At 40.0% G+C, this 18,530-nt stretch overlaps 1 protein-coding gene across 1 annotated transcript in view; it reads left to right on the forward strand.

The window, feature by feature from the left end:
- Positions 1-341: 341 nt before the first annotated feature.
- kcnt1a (potassium sodium-activated channel subfamily T member 1a) overlaps positions 342-18,530 on the forward strand; it is a 35,559-nt gene continuing 17,370 nt past the window's right edge. Inside the window, exons 1-12 of the mRNA XM_080303596.1 lie at positions 342-542; positions 4,531-4,610; positions 6,795-6,942; positions 8,342-8,389; positions 8,676-8,724; positions 9,381-9,440; positions 9,732-9,806; positions 11,445-11,528; positions 12,233-12,327; positions 13,508-13,688; positions 13,766-13,930; positions 14,057-14,193. Of these exons, the coding sequence (XP_080159722.1) occupies positions 475-542; positions 4,531-4,610; positions 6,795-6,942; positions 8,342-8,389; positions 8,676-8,724; positions 9,381-9,440; positions 9,732-9,806; positions 11,445-11,528; positions 12,233-12,327; positions 13,508-13,688; positions 13,766-13,930; positions 14,057-14,193 (1,190 nt within the window). The 5' untranslated portion in view covers positions 342-474. The remainder of the gene's footprint in view (positions 543-4,530; positions 4,611-6,794; positions 6,943-8,341; positions 8,390-8,675; positions 8,725-9,380; positions 9,441-9,731; positions 9,807-11,444; positions 11,529-12,232; positions 12,328-13,507; positions 13,689-13,765; positions 13,931-14,056; positions 14,194-18,530) is intronic.

Below are 18,530 nucleotides of genomic sequence, written 5' to 3' on the forward strand. Positions count from 1 at the left end.
GCTGAGGGTAGTCTGCTGACATGCTGCTGATGCCAACAGCAAATTAAAACAAATCCGAGTTCATCTGACAATCTCTCTGATATGGCACAGTGAATGTTTACAGCTTTGTGCTGCTGGAGAGGACCATGCTGCAGCAGCAGCAGTTAGGGTTATTCCTGTCAAAGCAACGTTGCTGTGGCAACAGGCCCGCGCAAAGAAGGGAAAAAATAAAAAATAAAAACGAGCTGCGGGAATATATTTCTAAAAATACTCCAACAAGCATCTGAAAATAAAATATATTAAAAAAAAAACCGCTTCGTCTATGGTTTCTTATTTTTATCTTCTTATCTTTATCGTGTCGTTTCATAAGTTAAAGCTAAAATCAGTTCATCCTCCGGCAGTGCTGCGCTGGTATTTTAGAGCTGCAGTGAGGCACGTTGGTCATCTGTAGGAATTCAAACTGGTTGCACGACGCAGCTACAGGTGTCCTGCACGATGGATCCGGAGATCCTCATCCCAACCTGGAGGTCGGACACGTTTGGTAGTGGTGACGCCGGGCAGAGGTAGGGCCACGCGGAGAGGAGAATTTACCCTCCGAAGTGCGCACGATGTCCAAATGTTAATGGAAGTGGATGCGCCGGTAAAGAGGCGGGAGAATAATGCTGTCCACGGCTTTTTTTCCCCTTCTCTTTGCTGTGAATTATTATTTTCAGGCGGGAAGAGTCGTAGTTATTACGTATTAGGAGTTATTAGGAGATAAGCAGGAGTTTGATAAGAGGTGGAAAAATAAACAAACAAAAAAAAAACCTTCCTATTTATTTATTTATAGGGGCCAGGATCAGAAAGTCATTTCTTCTTTACGCATCGACACTTCTGCTATTATAGAAAGTAAAACGGTATCTTAAGGTCGCTATTGTGGATTATTATGTTCTCAGTTACTCCTGTACTTCTTTTGTTCAAGTGTGAAAACCCCCACTCGCGAATTTGCAAGGTGACTATTTAAAGTAGTCGAAAACGGAAAGGTCTTCAGTCACGAAAACGCGCAAATGTTGACTGCTGAGACGCACATGAACTGAATCTTTGTACATTTTGTTTCAGTCGTACCAATAATTGATTTGTTTTAGCGGTAATTTAAAAGTCAGCTTAGTGTCACATAAATGAGAAGAAAAAACAAATTAACTGAAAGTTTGTAAGATTTTTGGGACTTTTTGCTTGAGGACTTTTTACATATATATTAATCCATATATTTTCTGTCAATTGATGAATGGGCCTTTTGGATTGGAAGCAACAGGTCTATGCTGTTATTGATGAACCCCTCGAGCTGCATTGATTTAATGAAAGCGAGGCAATGATCACACACACACACTCGCTGAGCCACAAGCAAGCGTTTAAAAAGATCTAATTGGTCACAGAAGTGTGCGTCTTGTTGCCTGAAACTCCGACGTGACACTGCAGTATGACTAATATCAGACCTCTTCAGTTCGTAATTGTGTGCTCAACAGGAGCTGATTAAGGGCCATTACTTGTACCCATTAGGCCTATGTATGCGTGGGAGGGTATAAGGACGCGATAGACAGACAGACAGACACAGACAGAGATCAATCTGTAGGACTCTCATATACGACAGCACAGCCTCTCATTTGAAGTGTTTCTGCCTCCAGAGCCCATTTCTGTCCCGCTGCTGGCCCCATGTTACAGATGTTTTTAGTTCTCATCGCAGAGCGGTTCTCTCAGTTTTTTTCACTGAAGGGTTTCCATCACTGTGATGTAGTTTTAGTGTCGTGAAGAACTGTAATAGCCATTTTAGTGCCGCATCCAACAACCCACACCGCCCTTTCCCTTCCACTGTGATCCTTTCAGCCACAAGCCAAAACTTGAGATTAATGGAGCATCAGTGAAGCGTTGCAGTTTTTCACCCTTTCTGAAATCCTGCTAATCTCTCTCATGCCTTCCTTTTCATACCTTCCCATGCCCATGCATCAGAAAATAGTACTGCAAAGACAGCACTGAAATTCTCTTTCATTCATAGCGATCAAAGGAGTTTTTGCACTTTCTCTCTTTTTGCCACACAGCAAGAAGCTTGTTTTTAAACCTCCTGGTTCACTGTTGTTTTCTTTACCTGTGTGGGTTTCCCCTGGTGTTCTGGTTTTCTCTTTCAGTCCAAAAACATGCTTGTTAAGTTAATTTGTGGTTTTAAATTGGATGGACATGTGGATGTGAGAGTGTGTGGTGGTTGCCTTTCTTTCTGTGTTAGCCCTGTAATAGTTTGTGCTGTCCTCGGTTCTTCCCATCTTTCAGCCCGTGTCAGCTCAGCTAAGATCCAGCCCCTTACAAGCGAGATTCTTTTTCCCAAGGAATCTCTCCTAATCCCAGCTAGTTTGGATTTAGCATAATTTGATGAGGTATACAGCGCTGTGCAAAAGTCTTGAGTCACTCTTCATTTCCTAATACTTTACTAGGAAAATGAGAAACAGATGCAGTGATTTATTGAGTTGTGCAAACATAGATGGAAATAAGGTAAATGAGATAAAACAGAGTTGGTAGAATTCTAACAAAAGTCAATATTTGGTTTGACCACCTTTAACTTCAGCACAGCCTCAACTCGCTTAGCCTAGCCTTCTTGTCATTTCTTTATGTAGTCTTCAGAAATAGTTCTCCAGGCTTCTTGGAGGACATTCAAAGCTCTTTTATGGATATTGGCCACCTTTTGTTCCCTTCTCTGTCAATATGATCCCACACTGCTTCAATAATGTTGAGGCCAGGATAGGACGAGGCCAATTCTCAGCAGATCCTGGTGTGTTTTAGTTTTCACTGTGTGGTATGATTTTACTGAACTGTGTTTGGGATTATCACCTCGCTGAAAAATGAAGCTATTGCCAAACAGCTTCCTTAAGAATGTCTTCTTGACAGCCATCCTTGTACTGAGACCATTTCTGATAAGGTTTCATTGGATAATTGGAAGATGGATAATTGGAAGGGCTAGATGCAACTCCCAGGTCTTTTGTCAGGTCTTTGCTGGATTTACCTTCCCTATTTCTTAATGACATGACTTTAAAATACTGTTCATCTGTTATAGGTACTTCATTAGACCTGCCACTTCTGATTTTATCCTCAGCTATCCTGGACTTGACTGTCCAGTTTCTTCAAACCTTGTTTCCTCTGCAACACGTTTCCTCAGATATATACCAAGTGTTTAGCTAAGAGCTCTCTGGGAATCACCTTGTTGCTTCTGGTATGTGTAGGCACAATGTGAATTAGTGAAAAAACAGCAAGAAAAACTTTGAAAGACCTTCAGAAAGTCTGGTGAACCTTTCCTCAAGACAACCTTAAAGAGGTTGTAAGTCTCCCTCCTTCAAAGAGAAATATAAGAAAATAGGAGTGACTCAGAACTTTTGCACAGTACTATATTGACTCAAGCATCTCACCAGCTGGCACGAGTAATAAGCCAAGCGATACAGTAGCAACAGCACAGGCAGTCAGTTGTTGGCAACAGGGTCTTACATTTGAAGTGTCTTCTTTTTGGGAGTTTTCATGTTCTCATTGTGCCCGTGTTGTTTTTCCTTGGGAGTCACGACAGTTTGAAAAAAATGTCACAGGCACTCAAACTAGATTGGACCTCCACATCAAAACCTGATGGATGGGCTGATGCTGTCACAGGGATGCAGGAGGATCAGTCTTTGACAGCTTTGAGAGTGCACAAACGCAGCTGTGTGGGGAGATGCAGTGATTTCTAATTTAGCATAAATATGAGCAGCAACAGGATTAGGATGAGAGATACTGAAAATGTTACTAAGGCATACCAGAATAAAAATGAATCTCCTCACACTCAAGATATTTTCTCAATAACCACAGTTAATTTGTAAAGGAGTCACTGATGAATATACATTTTCATCTTCATTATATCATTCTTAATAGCAAATACAAACGGGTGTGCACAATGTCTCGCACAACATGTGTAATCCTTCTGTGGGATGGTGCAGAAACAAATCTAATATTCATTTATGCACAAGCGCGTCTTTTCATTCCATTTCTGGATGTTGGATTTCTCATCATAAAACATGCTTTGGTCTGATATGGAAATCTAGCAATGCCACTGATAGATGTCACTGACACAGTGATATCTGCATAAACTGTTCCCATCTACTATATGACCTTTTTAATGATGATATCAGAGGAATAGAAAAAAAAGGCTCTGTGCTCTTCTCTTTTCCTTTTAAAATATGAATGTTGTTGTCTTGCATACAAAAAATGTGCAAAAATATTTACCTTCGTCTCTTTTAACTTCACTCCTGGCTAAAATGATGCTCCACTCTAGCAGCTGCTCTTTGGTTTCTTCAGTTGAAACTGCGTGGCCTACAGGAGTCCTGTCATGTAATTGGAAACTAAATCAGACACAGATAATTACATAACTCTCCTCAGGCAGATAATTACAAAAACAGCATTATGAATATTCATGCTGTATTAAGGTCGTCGGTTTGAAAAACATCTTCGTATCTCTGTTAATGCTGCTGATTCTTGTGTGACTGTCTCTCTCCCTCTCTTACCTGTTAGGGTGCAGGTAGAGTTTTATGTGAACGAAAACACTTTCAAGGAGCGCCTGAAGCTTTTCTTCATCAAAAACCAAAGATCAAGTAAGTGGATGGTACCGGCCACCATCTCATGTTCTTACGATGAGTGCTGCTTAATTGAAAGGGCACATTAAAGGGCAACGCGACAAAAGCAAACCCAGAAAGCTGTGCATAATAAGACCCAAATGTGTAAAGAAGGGGAAATAATGATTGAATATGTACATTTGCTGACTTCTAAAGAACAGTTTTAAATTTTCATGGTAGTTATATATTAATTTTAATATCAATTAAAAATCCAGAAAAGACTCATTATATGAAGAATTGTGAATTGATTTGTATGTCACTGAGTGAAATAAGTATTTGATCCTCTACAACCCAGCCAGAATTATTCTGATTCCTGCAGATTGGTAGTATGTGTCAATTGCAATCAATCAAAAAATCAGCCAAGCAATTAGAGATGGTCCTGATCTCAAGTCATTATGTGTATAAAGCACACCTGCCCACAGAATCTGTTTCATCCATTCCAACTGCTCCACCACCATGGGCAAGACCAAAGATCTGCCAAAGGACATCAGGGATGAGATTGTAGACCTGCACAAGGCTGGAATGGGCTACAGTTGTTGGTGTGATTATTCAGAAATGGAAGAAATATAAAATGACCATCAGTCGCCTTCAGTCTGGAGCTCCATGCAAGATCTTGCCTCATAGGATGATCACGAGAAAGGTGGTGGATCACCCAAAACCACATGGGTGGAGCTTGATAATGATCTTAAGGTAGTTGAGGCCACAGTCACCAAGAACTCCACTGGTAACATACTACTACACTGTAAGGGATTGATATAGATTGATATGTTGCTGCACCCTGCAGGGCGATCGTGGCTCAAGAGTTGGGAGTTCGCCTTGTAATCGGAAGGTTGCAGGTTCGAGCCCCGGCTTGGACAGTCTTGGTCGTTGTGTCCTTGGGCAAGACACTTCACCCGTTGCCTACTGGTGGTGGTCAGAGGGCCCGGTGGCGCCAGTGTCCGGCAGCCTCACCTCTGTCAGTGCGCCCCAGGGCAGCTGTGGCTACAATGTAGCTTGCCATCACCAGTGTGTGAATGGGTGGATGACTGGATATGTAAAGCGCTTTGGGGTCCTTAGGGACTAGTAAAGTAGTAAAGTAAAAGTAAAGTAAAGACTAGTAAAGTAAAAGTCCCCTTAGGGACTAGTAAAAGCGCTATATAAATACAGGCCATGTCCCCTGCTCAATTGGGCACATGTACAGGCCCATCTTAAGCCGCGAGAGTTGAGACTCTGGTGTGGAATTTGTGGTTTTCAGGGTTTCTATCGTCAACTCGGTTTCCCTGGGTCTTTTCCGACGTTGTAGTTGTGTGTCTTATTTTGAATGAAATATTTAATAATTATATGATCCAAAGAACACAATCCCCACAGTCAAGCACAGAGGTGGAAACATTGTGCTTTGGGGCTGTTTGGGGCAATCCGATGATGGACACCTTCATCGGATTAATGGGGCAATGGACTGGGCAGTGTACCATAAAATCTCTTCTCTCAGCCAGAACACTGAAGATGGGTCTTCCAGCATGACAGTGACTTAAAAGAAACCACAGAGCCAACAAAGGAGTGATTAAAGAAGAAGCAAATTAAGGTGATGGAGTGGCTTAGCAAGTCTCCAAATCTCAGTCCTGGAGAAAATCTGTGGATGGAGCTGAACCTTTGAGTTGCCAAGCAGCAACCACGAAACCTAAAGGATTTAGAGAGTTTCTGTAAAGAGGAGTGGGCTAAAATTCCCCCTGAGATGTGTGAAACATGGTGACCAGCTACAAGAAACATATTGCCGCTGTGCTTTCCAGCAAAAGTTTCTCCCCCAAGTATTAAGTTAGACTTTGCTTAAGAATCACTGACATGAAAATCAATGATATAATTCATGTAATTTGTTTTTTCTGGATTTTTGGTTGATGTTTTGTCTCTCCAAAAAACTATAAAAATTATAAAAATATTTTAAAAATTAGAGACAAACTTACAAATTCAGCCCGGGATCAAATGATTATTTCCACCATTGTATGAGAACACCTGTGGAGAATCCCAGATGTTTTTTCCTTACCTGTCAGAGATTTACTCTGAAGAAATGACACTGTGTTAAATACAGTTTAAACTTAAACACAGGAAAGCCTATGTACACACTGTCACAATAAATCTTACTTACAAATAAGATTTATTTATACAAATCTTATTTTCTTTTGCCTTCAGGCCTCAGGATTCGTGTGTTCAACTTTTCCCTGAAGCTGCTCACCTGTCTGCTGTACATCATCAGAGTAATGACAGACAACCCCGCTCAGAGCGCAGGCGCCAGCCACAGCGCTGCACAGCAAAACGCTCCCAGTGGCAACAACAAATGGTTTGTTTAAAATAAAGGTTTTCAGGTCAAGTCGAGGATTTTTATCAAGCACATTCTAACGCAATGTTATCACAACACTCTCAAAAAATGAAAAAAACAATTATAATGTTAAGATTTGTTATTCATCCATTGCAGTTGATTAATTCTTTAAAGGAAAGCAACAAAAAAAGGTGAAAAAAGAAGCTAAACTGCAAATAAAATGCCGAGTACTGAGTACTGAATATAAGGTTACTGGTTAAGGTTGCTCTGCATATTATATGTAGGAGGACTGTTCCACAGGTCGGGATCATAATATCTATTTAGAAGCCCTGGAGTCTGCGTAATCACAGCAACAGCAGCCTCCTTTGGTGTCATTTAGATGACACAGCATGCTCATGTGCGATACTATATATAGGATACTGTATCTATTGTACGCATCATAAGACCTAAATGTCACATACTATGATTTACTCATGAAAGTGGTCCCTTTCTCATTTTTTAAAAACCAAATTATTATGAATTGAATAAATATTATGTGTAAAACTGCCAATTCTAGAGCTGCTACACGCAAACGAGTGCAGACCTCCCAGTTTGCATCTGTTCATCTAGAGTCGCCTCTCAGTGACTCTAGATAACTTTAGGCCAGTCAGTGGTGATCTGTAGAGGTAATGTCTCATTCCAGTGTCTGCCCCATCAACTTTTTGCTGTGCTTTATCTATCTGCTGTTGTGACCATGAATAACTGGTAATCAGAGTTTGATTCCACAGATAGTCACCTCAGAACAAGAAGCTCCTGGGCTTGACTCCACCAGCAGTGTGGGGCCTTTCTGTGTGGATTTTGCATGTTCCCTTTGTGCTTGCATGGTTTCTCCCAGAATTAGTTTGGCTTACTCCCACAGTCCAAACATCAGGCATTTCAGTTTAATACTAATTCCAGTGATTCTAAATTGGCTGTAGGTGTGAGTATAAAAGCGTTTTGTTATATGAGAAATATAACAAAGGTTCAACTTTGATGACTGAAGATATGTCTTATAGGACCAATAGATAAAGCAAAGATTTGCTTATAGGACAGAACAGGAAGCCTTTTCTCTTTTCCATACAGTTATCTATGAGGAGCTGGCCAGCTCCTTTGGGTGGTTAACTTGATTAATTGGCTTGTTGTGTGCTTTAATTTTTACACAAATCAAATGATCATTAATAAATAAATGTATGTTTCATATTTAAGTTTTTAAAATTTTTAAAAAGTGTGAAAAGATCTAGCATTCTATTTTAATTCAGTATGAAGATTTAGGAACTCATACTTTGCTTTAATAAACTGACGTGTCTACGATCTAGTTCAGCTGCAGAAATCCTCCCATGTTCATGTTTCACTTCCTGCTATTTTGCTGCCTTCCTCCCTTACCATCATCACTACTCCACAGTGTCGACTGTCAGTGGAACGGTTCAGTGCAGGACAGAGAAATTAACTGGTAAGCAGCAAAAGGTGTGATTTCTTTCAGCTCTTTGTTTGGTCTGATACCTCATTTCTTCCATTCACCTTATTAGTTATTCTGGCAGGCCATCGGTGTTTTCATTATCGGATTTTCCCTTTTTATCAACATTTATGTAAAGAGATCCCTGCCAGCTTGGTCTTCTGTTTATCTCACGTTGTCACTGATGGTATAGACACCAATCATGTACAATTTTTCTTTGATTTGGAGGGAATTTGTTGTTAAATGTAGTACAATTGTCACTCTTGTGTGCTCTCTCTGTCAGGGAGTTGATCTTCTGGGTGGATAGGAAGCTTCCTGTCTGGGCCATTCAAGTGAGTCACAAGAGAAGAAAGAGCACATAAAGCAAAACTTTCAATGACTTTCACTGAGTTGCATAAACTTGTGTGTGTGTTTGCCGGCCTCATTGGCACAGCTGGTACAGTTTGTACCTTGTGAGTGTCTGTGTGCGTGCATGTGTGTGTCATTGTGACAAATTGTCCTGGAAACATCTTCTGTAAGTGGAACTACCACAAAGCCATTTTGAGTTCTCGGGCAGGTCTTTATCTGTCTGTCTGTCTGTCTCTCTGTATATCTGTCTGTCTGTCTGTCTGTCTGTGGACAGATTTCAACAGCATAGCGTCACAACCGTGCAAGATTCAAGATACTTTACAGGTGTGTAGTTGAAAATGATGGCCGATTTTTAAAGACGGGGGTTCTCCGACCCATGTGTACTCACACGATCAGGTAACAGTGTAGCAGTGACTACATGGGTCGTGTGTCAGAACATCAACATATTGACAGGTGTTGCAACTGGAGTGATCCCATCTCTGCTTTCAATTGTGCTGTTGACCAAATATTTGACTGTCTAATGCAAACCATAAATGTCTGATCGTCATGTGAAAACATGGTGAGCGTCATTCTTAGAAGATTATTTGTGACAACGCTGTTGTAAATAATTAAGTATGTCTTATATCCTGTTTTTGCACAGGTGATTGTGGCCATCATTAGTTTCCTGGAGACTATGTTACTAATGTATCTGAGTTACAAGGTAAGACAGAGTGTGCTAAAAAAAGCACTCTGGCTTCAAACATGATTAATGCATTCTGTACAATTAATCACTTACAATGTGCTAGATTGACAATCCATAAGTGGTGCAATTAGACCAAGTCATTTGTCAAGGCTACATTAAAGACAGACAGTAATTGCAGGATATGGCTGAGGTGAAGGAATAAGTGGTTTTGCAGGGTGACAGACAACAATGAATCTCTGCAGTGACTCACTGTCTTTTGTGTGCTTACAGATGAAAGTGTTAAAAGTCTGTGCCTGTTTTTACTTTTAGGGGAACATTTGGGAGCAGATATTCCAGGTGTCCTTTCTTCTAGAGATGATCAACACAGTTCCCTTCATCATTACGGTAAAAGTTTTACCATGACAACCCTGAAATGTGCTTTATTATGCAGAAGCACTCCATGAAAAATTAAGCACATCCTATGATTCAGAAGCTTGTGGAATCACTTTTAGCAGCAATAACTTTAATAGTTAGCAACCATTTTCTATATGATTATATCACTCTCTCACATTGATGTGGAGGAATTTTAGCCCACTCTCTTCTGCAACATTGCTTCAGTTCACTGAGTTTTGCAGTTTATTTATGCACAGCTCTTTTAATTCAATTCAGTTCAATTCCATATATTTATACAACACCAAATCACACAACAGTCGCCTCAAGGCGCTTTATATTGTAAGGTAGATCCTACAATAATACATACAGAGAAAAAGCCAACAATCATATGACCCCTATGAGCAAGCACTTTGGCAAAAGTGGAAAGGAAAAATTCCCTTTTAACTTTGTTATAGATTTGATGCTTTACTTGAGCTCATTGTCCCGTTAAACATGTGGCCTCTGGAATTATTGCTATACAGAGGAGTTTGTGGTTGATTCTAAGACTGCAAGGTCCCCAGCACCTGTTGCTGCAAAATAAACAAATCGTCACCCCTCTACTGTGACGATTTGATAGTTGGTATAAGGTGTTATGCTATGTCCACCTCTGGGAAGATTGGTTACTATCTTGAATGTTTTCCACTTTTGAAGAATCATTCTCATTGTATGAAGGATTGTATGCATTGTATAAATGATGGACGTAATACTCCCTCCCAGATTGATGAGCAGCAGCAGTTGCTTCTCAAAGATGGTTGCTGAGTTCTTTCGTCTTCCGTATTGTGTTAAAGCACACTGAATGCTCTGGACCAGCAAACTGCAAAAACTTCTGCTCCTGTAATACCCTCATTAGGTGTACTCACGCATAATGATGGTCTCTTAATCAGCACCTGGCTGCTACTTAACCTCTTAGGTCCGATTGGTAGGGTGTACTGGATTTTTTTACACACTCTTCTGCTTAGGTTTACTGTCATGTTGTTGTTACTCCAAATGTATTTATCTGTTCTTAAGATAATGTTTTTTGATTATATTAAGATAGATAGAATCTAAAGAGGGTGTACTTTCTAATGGATGGCACCTTGATTTGTGGTGGCCAGATGGCCAGAAAAAAATAATCATTTCAAGCTCAGCAGAATTGTCTCTTTAAAGAAGTCTTGGCCTTGCTACTCTAAAAGATAAAACAAGTTTCATTAAGGACTAGTTTGTTGGTGCCAAACTACATCAATGTGCAGGACAAGTGTGCATCTGCCTGTCACAAGAGGGTCATCAACATTCAAATCATTGCCCTTGCTGTAATTAATGCTGCATGCTTGCTTTGATTAGCTCTTATATGAAAATGCTCAACTACAACAAGTACTAGAGAGGTAACACTGACATTTTGTGCAGATTGAGCTACATGGACAGAGAAGATAGAACTACAAACATCATAGCTGACTAAGACAGTGCAGAGTATTCCTCTTTAATGATTCTGGGTATAAAAACGTTACACAATAATACTTAAAAGTTTTAATTTTCACAGGTAGCACGTTTAAGCTGCAGACATATGACCCACTGCTGTGAGATTTTTATTGTTTGAGAAAACTCTGAAATGAAGTGTTTTCTACCTCTCCTCAGATTTTCTGGCCCTCGATAAGGAACATTTTCATTCCTGTGTTTCTCAACTGCTGGTTGGCCAAATGTGCTTTGGAGAATATGATCGTAAGTCAAAGCAGTTAACTGAATTTTGTCTATTAATGACCAGTTTTCAACAGCTTATTGATTTACTTCAGACATTTTAAATGCACTGATTTATAGAGGCCTTCGTACTCCCCGACATCCACACTGTAACAACAAAAAATCCTTCTTTGGTTCTGCTCTGTTTGTGCTGCACACAGGAGGGAGCTCATTAGGGATTATTTTCAGTGCTGTGTGCATTTTATCATGTTGCTCTGCAGACTGCAGTGGGGAGCATACAAGAGTAGAAGCATCTGCAACCGCTAAACGAATTCACAATTAAATGGAACAGGGGTAGACGCAGTGTCACTGATTATAAGCATTTGTATCCTTGGGAAACACAGTGGTCCAGTGGTAGTACTCACTGTCACCTCACAACAGGCAGGAGCTTAGTTCAAATCCAGACTGGTCCTATTGCATGCCTTCACTGTGTCTGCTTGGGTTTGCTCCAGGTATTCCAGCTTCCTCCCACAATCCAAAAAACATGCATGGGGTTGGATTAATTAGAGATCCTAAATTGACTCTAGATGTGACCTATTATCTGTCTCTGTGTATTAACCCTACAACAGTGTACCCTCGTCCTGTGACAGCTGTGATAGGCTTCAGCCTCCCCCTATAACTCTGAATTTGATAAGCAGAAGAAAATGAATAGGTTTTTAACTATAACTGCTGTATGTTGTTTATGGTAGAACGATGTCCATCGAGCGATCCAGAGGACCAACTCGGCCATGTTTAACCAGGTCCTCATTCTGATCTGCACCCTGCTCTGCCTCGTCTTCACTGGGTGAGCCTGCCTCTGCAGGGACTGTAAAACCATTCTGTTCAGAGTGGTGACATATTGTGCTTCTGTCTGTGTTTGCTAAAATGTGAAAGAACTGTGCAGATTTTTATTTATATTTTTAATAATTACTAAGCGATACTAAAAATGGTGATCCAGATAATTCCAAATATTATGGGAGCATAACTTTGACAGTGCTGTTTAGTTCACTGCAGGGTAGTTAAACTCATAGACAGCACGTAAAACACAGATGTAACCATGATTATGTGAGCTGTTTATAAACTGTTGTTTTGAAGCCTGGAGCTGAGCATTTTCACCATCAGCGTCTTGGTTTTTGGAAACCAGAGGTGACAAGCAATGGTTGGCTCTGACTGAGAAATCGAGTGACTCTGTGCACTCATATGGTAGCGACCTGCCAATCACAAGGCAGGCGGACTCCAAAATATACCCTGCTTTATTTAACTCTGAATGGGGCCATAAAATTAAAAATATGAAAATCATGTTATACAGATGATTCAAAACTAGCAATTGAGATCATAATCATAATTATATTAATGAAGAAAACTGCAAAACAAACTAATAAAGTAAACAAATCCACTGATTTATCCATGTGTGGCTGATGCCATCACAGTGAGACAGCTGACGTCACATCTCCTGGCATCCACCGTGTTTTTGTGTTATTTCAGCTTGCTGTATACTCTTGCTTTTTGTGACCTGGTAAATGTGACACCGTTGCCGCAGCCGAGTGCAAAACAAGCGTATGAGATCACATTTCAGTGATATAGCCGTACAGGAACTTAGACATTTTCAGATTATACAGTGGAGGTTGATGCAACAGCTTTAAAAGAAGAGAATTTACAGTGAAAACTTTGAAAAGCACCCACCAGCTTTGTGCTTTGATTTCTTCTACTCTATACTACTGGTTAAAGTATAATTGTAACGGTGAAGAGTGATCCAAACCATTTTTGCTAGCTGAGAAATGCTCAAAATGAATTAAAATATCAGTTATGAAGTCAAAATGACAAACAAAAGCTTAATGTTTATTTTTTATTAATATTTAAACAAACCTTTTAGTTGTTAATACAGCATATTTATTTATCTATTCCTTGTGGCCTCTATGTCCAGGTTCATAACCAACCTACATGCTGTAGCTGTATATGCTGACTTCGTATTTGTTTGTATACAGCACGTGTGGGATTCAGCACCTGGAACGAGCAGGCAAAAACCTCTCCCTCTTCACTTCGTTCTACTTCTGCATTGTCACCTTCTCCACTGTGGGCTTCGGAGATGTGACTCCCCGCATATGGCCTTCCCAGTTACTGGTAGTCATCATGATCTGCGTGGCCCTGGTGGTGCTGCCTCTTCAGGTACAAAGATACTGAAATAATCTTTGGATCCGTTTACATTTCCTCGTGTGACCTCTGCATCGCGTGCTGCTTGTCAGTTTGAAGAGCTGATCTACCTGTGGATGGAGAGACAGAAGTCTGGGGGGAATTACAGCCGCCACAGAGCACAGACAGAGAAACATGTTGTGCTGTGTGTCAGCGCACTCAAAATAGACCTGCTCATGGACTTTCTCAATGAATTCTACGCTCATCCACGACTGCAGGTAACGACCGTTACATACACGTGCTCGAGGTTTACTTACAAGTGATAATGACTGACATGGTGTGTCTCCATTTACATAGAAATTCCTCTTTTGAGATACTGATGTGGTTCTTACATAATCTTCAAGGATTACTATGTGGTGATCCTGTGCCCAACTGAAATGGACCTCCAGGTGCGAAGGGTGCTGCAGATCCCTCTGTGGTCTCAAAGAGTCATCTATCTGCAAGGGTCTGTCCTCAAAGATCAGGATCTGCTTAGAGCCAAGTAAGTTACAGTTCCTATAACTAGATTATACTTTAACTGTGACTTTTTCCAATATATAATCCTGTGAAAAAAAGAGACTCTTCACAGGACTGTTTGCAGTCCTGTTAGAAACTAATCACACCCTTCCCGCTTCCAATAGGAATTAAGAGGGTAAGTAACACTTAGCCCTGCTAATCAAATGTACTTGATTAACTGATCATCAGCAAGTTAGAACACCTCTACAAAATTTTGTCAGTTTGCTAATCTTAACACAATTAAAACAATGCAACAGCCTCAGGAGTCACACTGTGCAATTCTCAGAGAAACTGGACCCCAGAGCTACATCTCAGACTTTACAGGCTTCAGCTAGTATGTTAAATGTAAAGGTTTATGACAGTACAATGAGAAAAAGACTGAACAAGTCTGGCTTGTTTGGAAGGGAGAAAGCGACATAACAGCACAGCATAGCACAGCGGGTTTGCCAAGTTGCATCTGAACCACACGACTTCTGAAACAATGCCCTTTGCACAGATGAGACCAAATGTGAGGCCATCTGTCCAACAGCTAAAACTTGGGCTCAAACTGGGTCGTGCAACAGGACCAAGATCTCCAGACAAATCTACAATCTTGTTTATTATTTCCTTACGCCTGGTGCACTTTCTTTTGGTGTTATGGTTTCATGTCCCTCTTGTTTTCCCCACACTGTTAGTTTATTGTCTCCTTAGTCCTGGTCTTTTATTTTGGGAACCTCTTGTCTCTTGTGTTTTGTATTCAATTCTGCTTCCCCTCTTTCATTATCTGTAATTAGTTTCAGCTGTTTTCCCACCTGTTGCCTGTTTCCATGTTATCCTGTGTTTGTATATAAAGCCTCAGTCTCCTTTTTGTCCTTTGTTGTATTTTTCCTAGTTCTATATTTCCCTTGAATACTAGAAGTTTTGGTTTTCTTGTTTTTAACTTGCATTATTTTGTACTTGGTGTAAGTTTAGCATTTTAGCCGCTTTTAAGTTTACCCATTGTCTTCCAAGTCCTGCTTTTTGCATCCATCTTCTGCCTGCTACACAGCTGCTTCTGACACAAATGCCAACAAACATCAATGAAATGAAGGAAAATTGCAGTCAATAACATTGATTAGGGATGTGGTAAAAGTTTGGAACACTGTCCATCATTTGCTGAAATGCGCCATGTTGGTGCTCATTTTGTGGGAGACTAAAAATTGCTTTATTATATAAAATTTTACAATCATTGTGTAATCTTTACTGAGTTCGCAGAATAGTATTAAAGCACAGAATGAATATTGGGAGGGGAGAGGATGGGAGTTGAGCTGTTGAAGCCCATATTATTAGTTAATGCAGTCCTTAGAAACCCACTATAAGTGGTTAAGTGTAAGTGTAAACATAGTCATAATAAAATACTGTTTTATTGTGTTTGCTTCACTGTGTTTGGCAAGGGAGAAAACATTTTGAGAAGAGGTCAGAGTGATGTGAGAATTTTATTTCTAAATAAATTCAATTGGGCCCCAAAGTATTTGTGCTTGACTTCAAAAGAATGCTACTAGAATGAAAATGAACAAATGGAAATACAGCTTGGATCAAATGCGTAGTTAAGATGTTAAGATAAATGTCAAACTTCCCATTACAAAGAATAACATAGATATTGAAAGAGAAAGTTGAAAAATGAAATGGTTTCAAGACTGACCTTTGTTGAAATTGTCTTTTTCCCCTTTTTTCTCAGTCAAATAGCTCTGTGTGCTGTTTTTTTCAGTTTGTTTGTCTTTCTTGGTTTCCTGTTGATTGGTTATGTTAAAAATATAATAATGTACTGGTGTCATATTCATAAAGACAGTTTTATGGATTCCTTTTATCATCTGACATCTGCACCTCATTTGTTTCCAATTAAATCATCTACAGTGGCTCCCAAAAGTTCATATTTCACATTCTGGGAAAGGTACTGATAATTCTTGCAAACTGTCAGTAGGACTTAAAAGACTATTGTCCTACCAATCCTTAATATTACCCTGATATTCTCTTCTTCTTTTCTTAGTAAATAGGCTTGTCAGAGCTATTGTTTGGCCTCATACTCAGACAACACTGTAATTATTCATTCAAGCTATACTCATTCCTTTTGAAAGTGAACCGATAGAGGGACTGCTCTTCTGAAGAAAGGCAACATAATCTGTCTCACATTCTTCTGATACTTTGGAGTTGTGAAAGATTCATGAGGGAGACTATGGAACATTGTAACAATGATGAAAGGCATAAAAACTTGTTGTCAATCTGTATGTCAAGTCAGGTTTATTTTTGTAGCCATAATGACATCTATGACTCAGTTGAATTTTATTTATGTCGTACCTCTCATACAAGTCCAATTTGACAAATATCCAGTATGCAGAGCTGCAGCCAAGCTTAAGCGATAAATCCAGGAATTTTGTACAGCGCATTACAGTTAGTTTGCATATTTGTGGTAATCGTATACAGTCTTGATTTATGTACGGCTGTTTGAAAAACTTCACAGGGATTCTTTCAGTGAAGTTGTGACAAAGGTGATAAAGATGAAGGTGTTCAATAGACAGAACCACACCAGGAACAGCCCAGATATACAGGGAGTGCAGAATTATTAGGCAAGTTGTATTTTTGAGGAATAATTTTATTATTGAACAACAACCATGTTCTCAATGAACCCAAAAATCTCATTAATATCAAAGCTGAATGTTTTTGGAAGTAGTTTTTAGTTTGTTTTTAGTTTTAGCTATTTTAGAGGGATATCTGTGTGTGCAGGTGACTATTACTGTGCATAATTATTAGGCAACTTAACAAAAAACAAATATATACCCATTTCAATTATTTATTTTTACCAGTGAAACCAATATAACATCTCCACATTCACAAATATACATTTCTGACATTCAAAAACAAAACAAAAACAAATCAGCGACCAATATAGCCACCTTTCTTTGCAAGGACACTCAAAAGCCTGCCATCCATGGATTCTGTCAGTGTTTTGATCTGTTCACCATCAACATTGCGTGCAGCAGCAACCACAGCCTCCCAGACACTGTTCAGAGAGGTGTACTGTTTTCCCTCCTTGTAAATCTCACATTTGATGATGGACCACAGGTTCTCAATGGGGTTCAGATCAGGTGAACAAGGAGGCCATGTCATTAGTTTTTCTTCTTTTATACCCTTTCTTGCCAGCCACGCTGTGGAGTACTTGGACGCGTGTGATGGAGCATTGTCCTGCATGAAAATCATGTTTTTCTTGAAGGATGCAGACTTCTTCCTGTACCACTGCTTGAAGAAGGTGTCTTCCAGAAACTGGCAGTAGGACTGGGAGTTGAGCTTGACTCCATCCTCAACCCGAAAAGGCCCCACAAGCTCATCTTTGATGATACCAGCCCAAACCAGTACTCCACCTCCACCTTGCTGGCGTCTGAGTCGGACTGGAGCTCTCTGCCCTTTACCAATCCAGCCACGGGCCCATCCATCTGGCCCACCAAGACTCACTCTCATTTCATCAGTCCATAAAACCTTAGAAAAACCAGTCTTGAGATATTTCTTGGCCCAGTCTTGACGTTTCAGCTTGTGTGTCTTGTTCAGTGGTGGTCGTCTTTCAGCCTTTCTTACGTTGGCCATGTCTCTGAGTATTGCACACCTTGTGCTTTTGGGCTCTCCAGTGATGTTGCAGCTCTGAAATATGGCCAAACTGGTGGCAAGTGGCATCTTGGCAGCTGCACGCTTGACTTTTCTCAGTTCATGGGCAGTTATTTTGCGCCTTGGTTTTTCCACACGCTTCTTGCGACCCTGTCGACTATTTTGAATGAAACGCTTGATTGTTCGATGATCACGCTTCAGAAGCTTTGCAATTTTGAGACTGCTGCATCCCTCTGCAAGATATCTCACTATTTTTGACTTTTCTGAGCCCGTCAAGTCCTTCTTTTGACCCATTTTGCCAAAGGAAAGGACGTTGCCTAATAATTATGCACACCTGATATAGGGTGTTGATGTCATTAGACCACACCCCTTCTCATTACAGAGATGCACATCACCTAATATGCTTAATTGGTAGTAGGCTTTCGAGCCTATACAGCTTGGAGTAAGACAACATGCATGAAGAGGATGAAGTGGACAAAATACTCATTTGCCTAATAATTCTGCACTCCCTGTAAAGTAAAGGATATAAAGGAATAATTATCTGGTGCTTTGCTTAATTTGTAAGTTTGCTTACCTCAAAAAAAGTCTTTGATTTTTATGGTAGTTTCATTTGAATTTTAATAGAGAGAATATCAAACAAAATCCAGAAAAAATACATTACATAGAAGTTAGAAACTGATTTGCATATGATTGAGTGAAATAAGTATTCGA

Source organism: Astatotilapia calliptera, chromosome 7 (genome assembly GCF_964374335.1).
Source record: "Astatotilapia calliptera chromosome 7, fAstCal68.1, whole genome shotgun sequence".
Lineage (NCBI taxonomy): Eukaryota > Metazoa > Chordata > Actinopteri > Cichliformes > Cichlidae > Astatotilapia > Astatotilapia calliptera.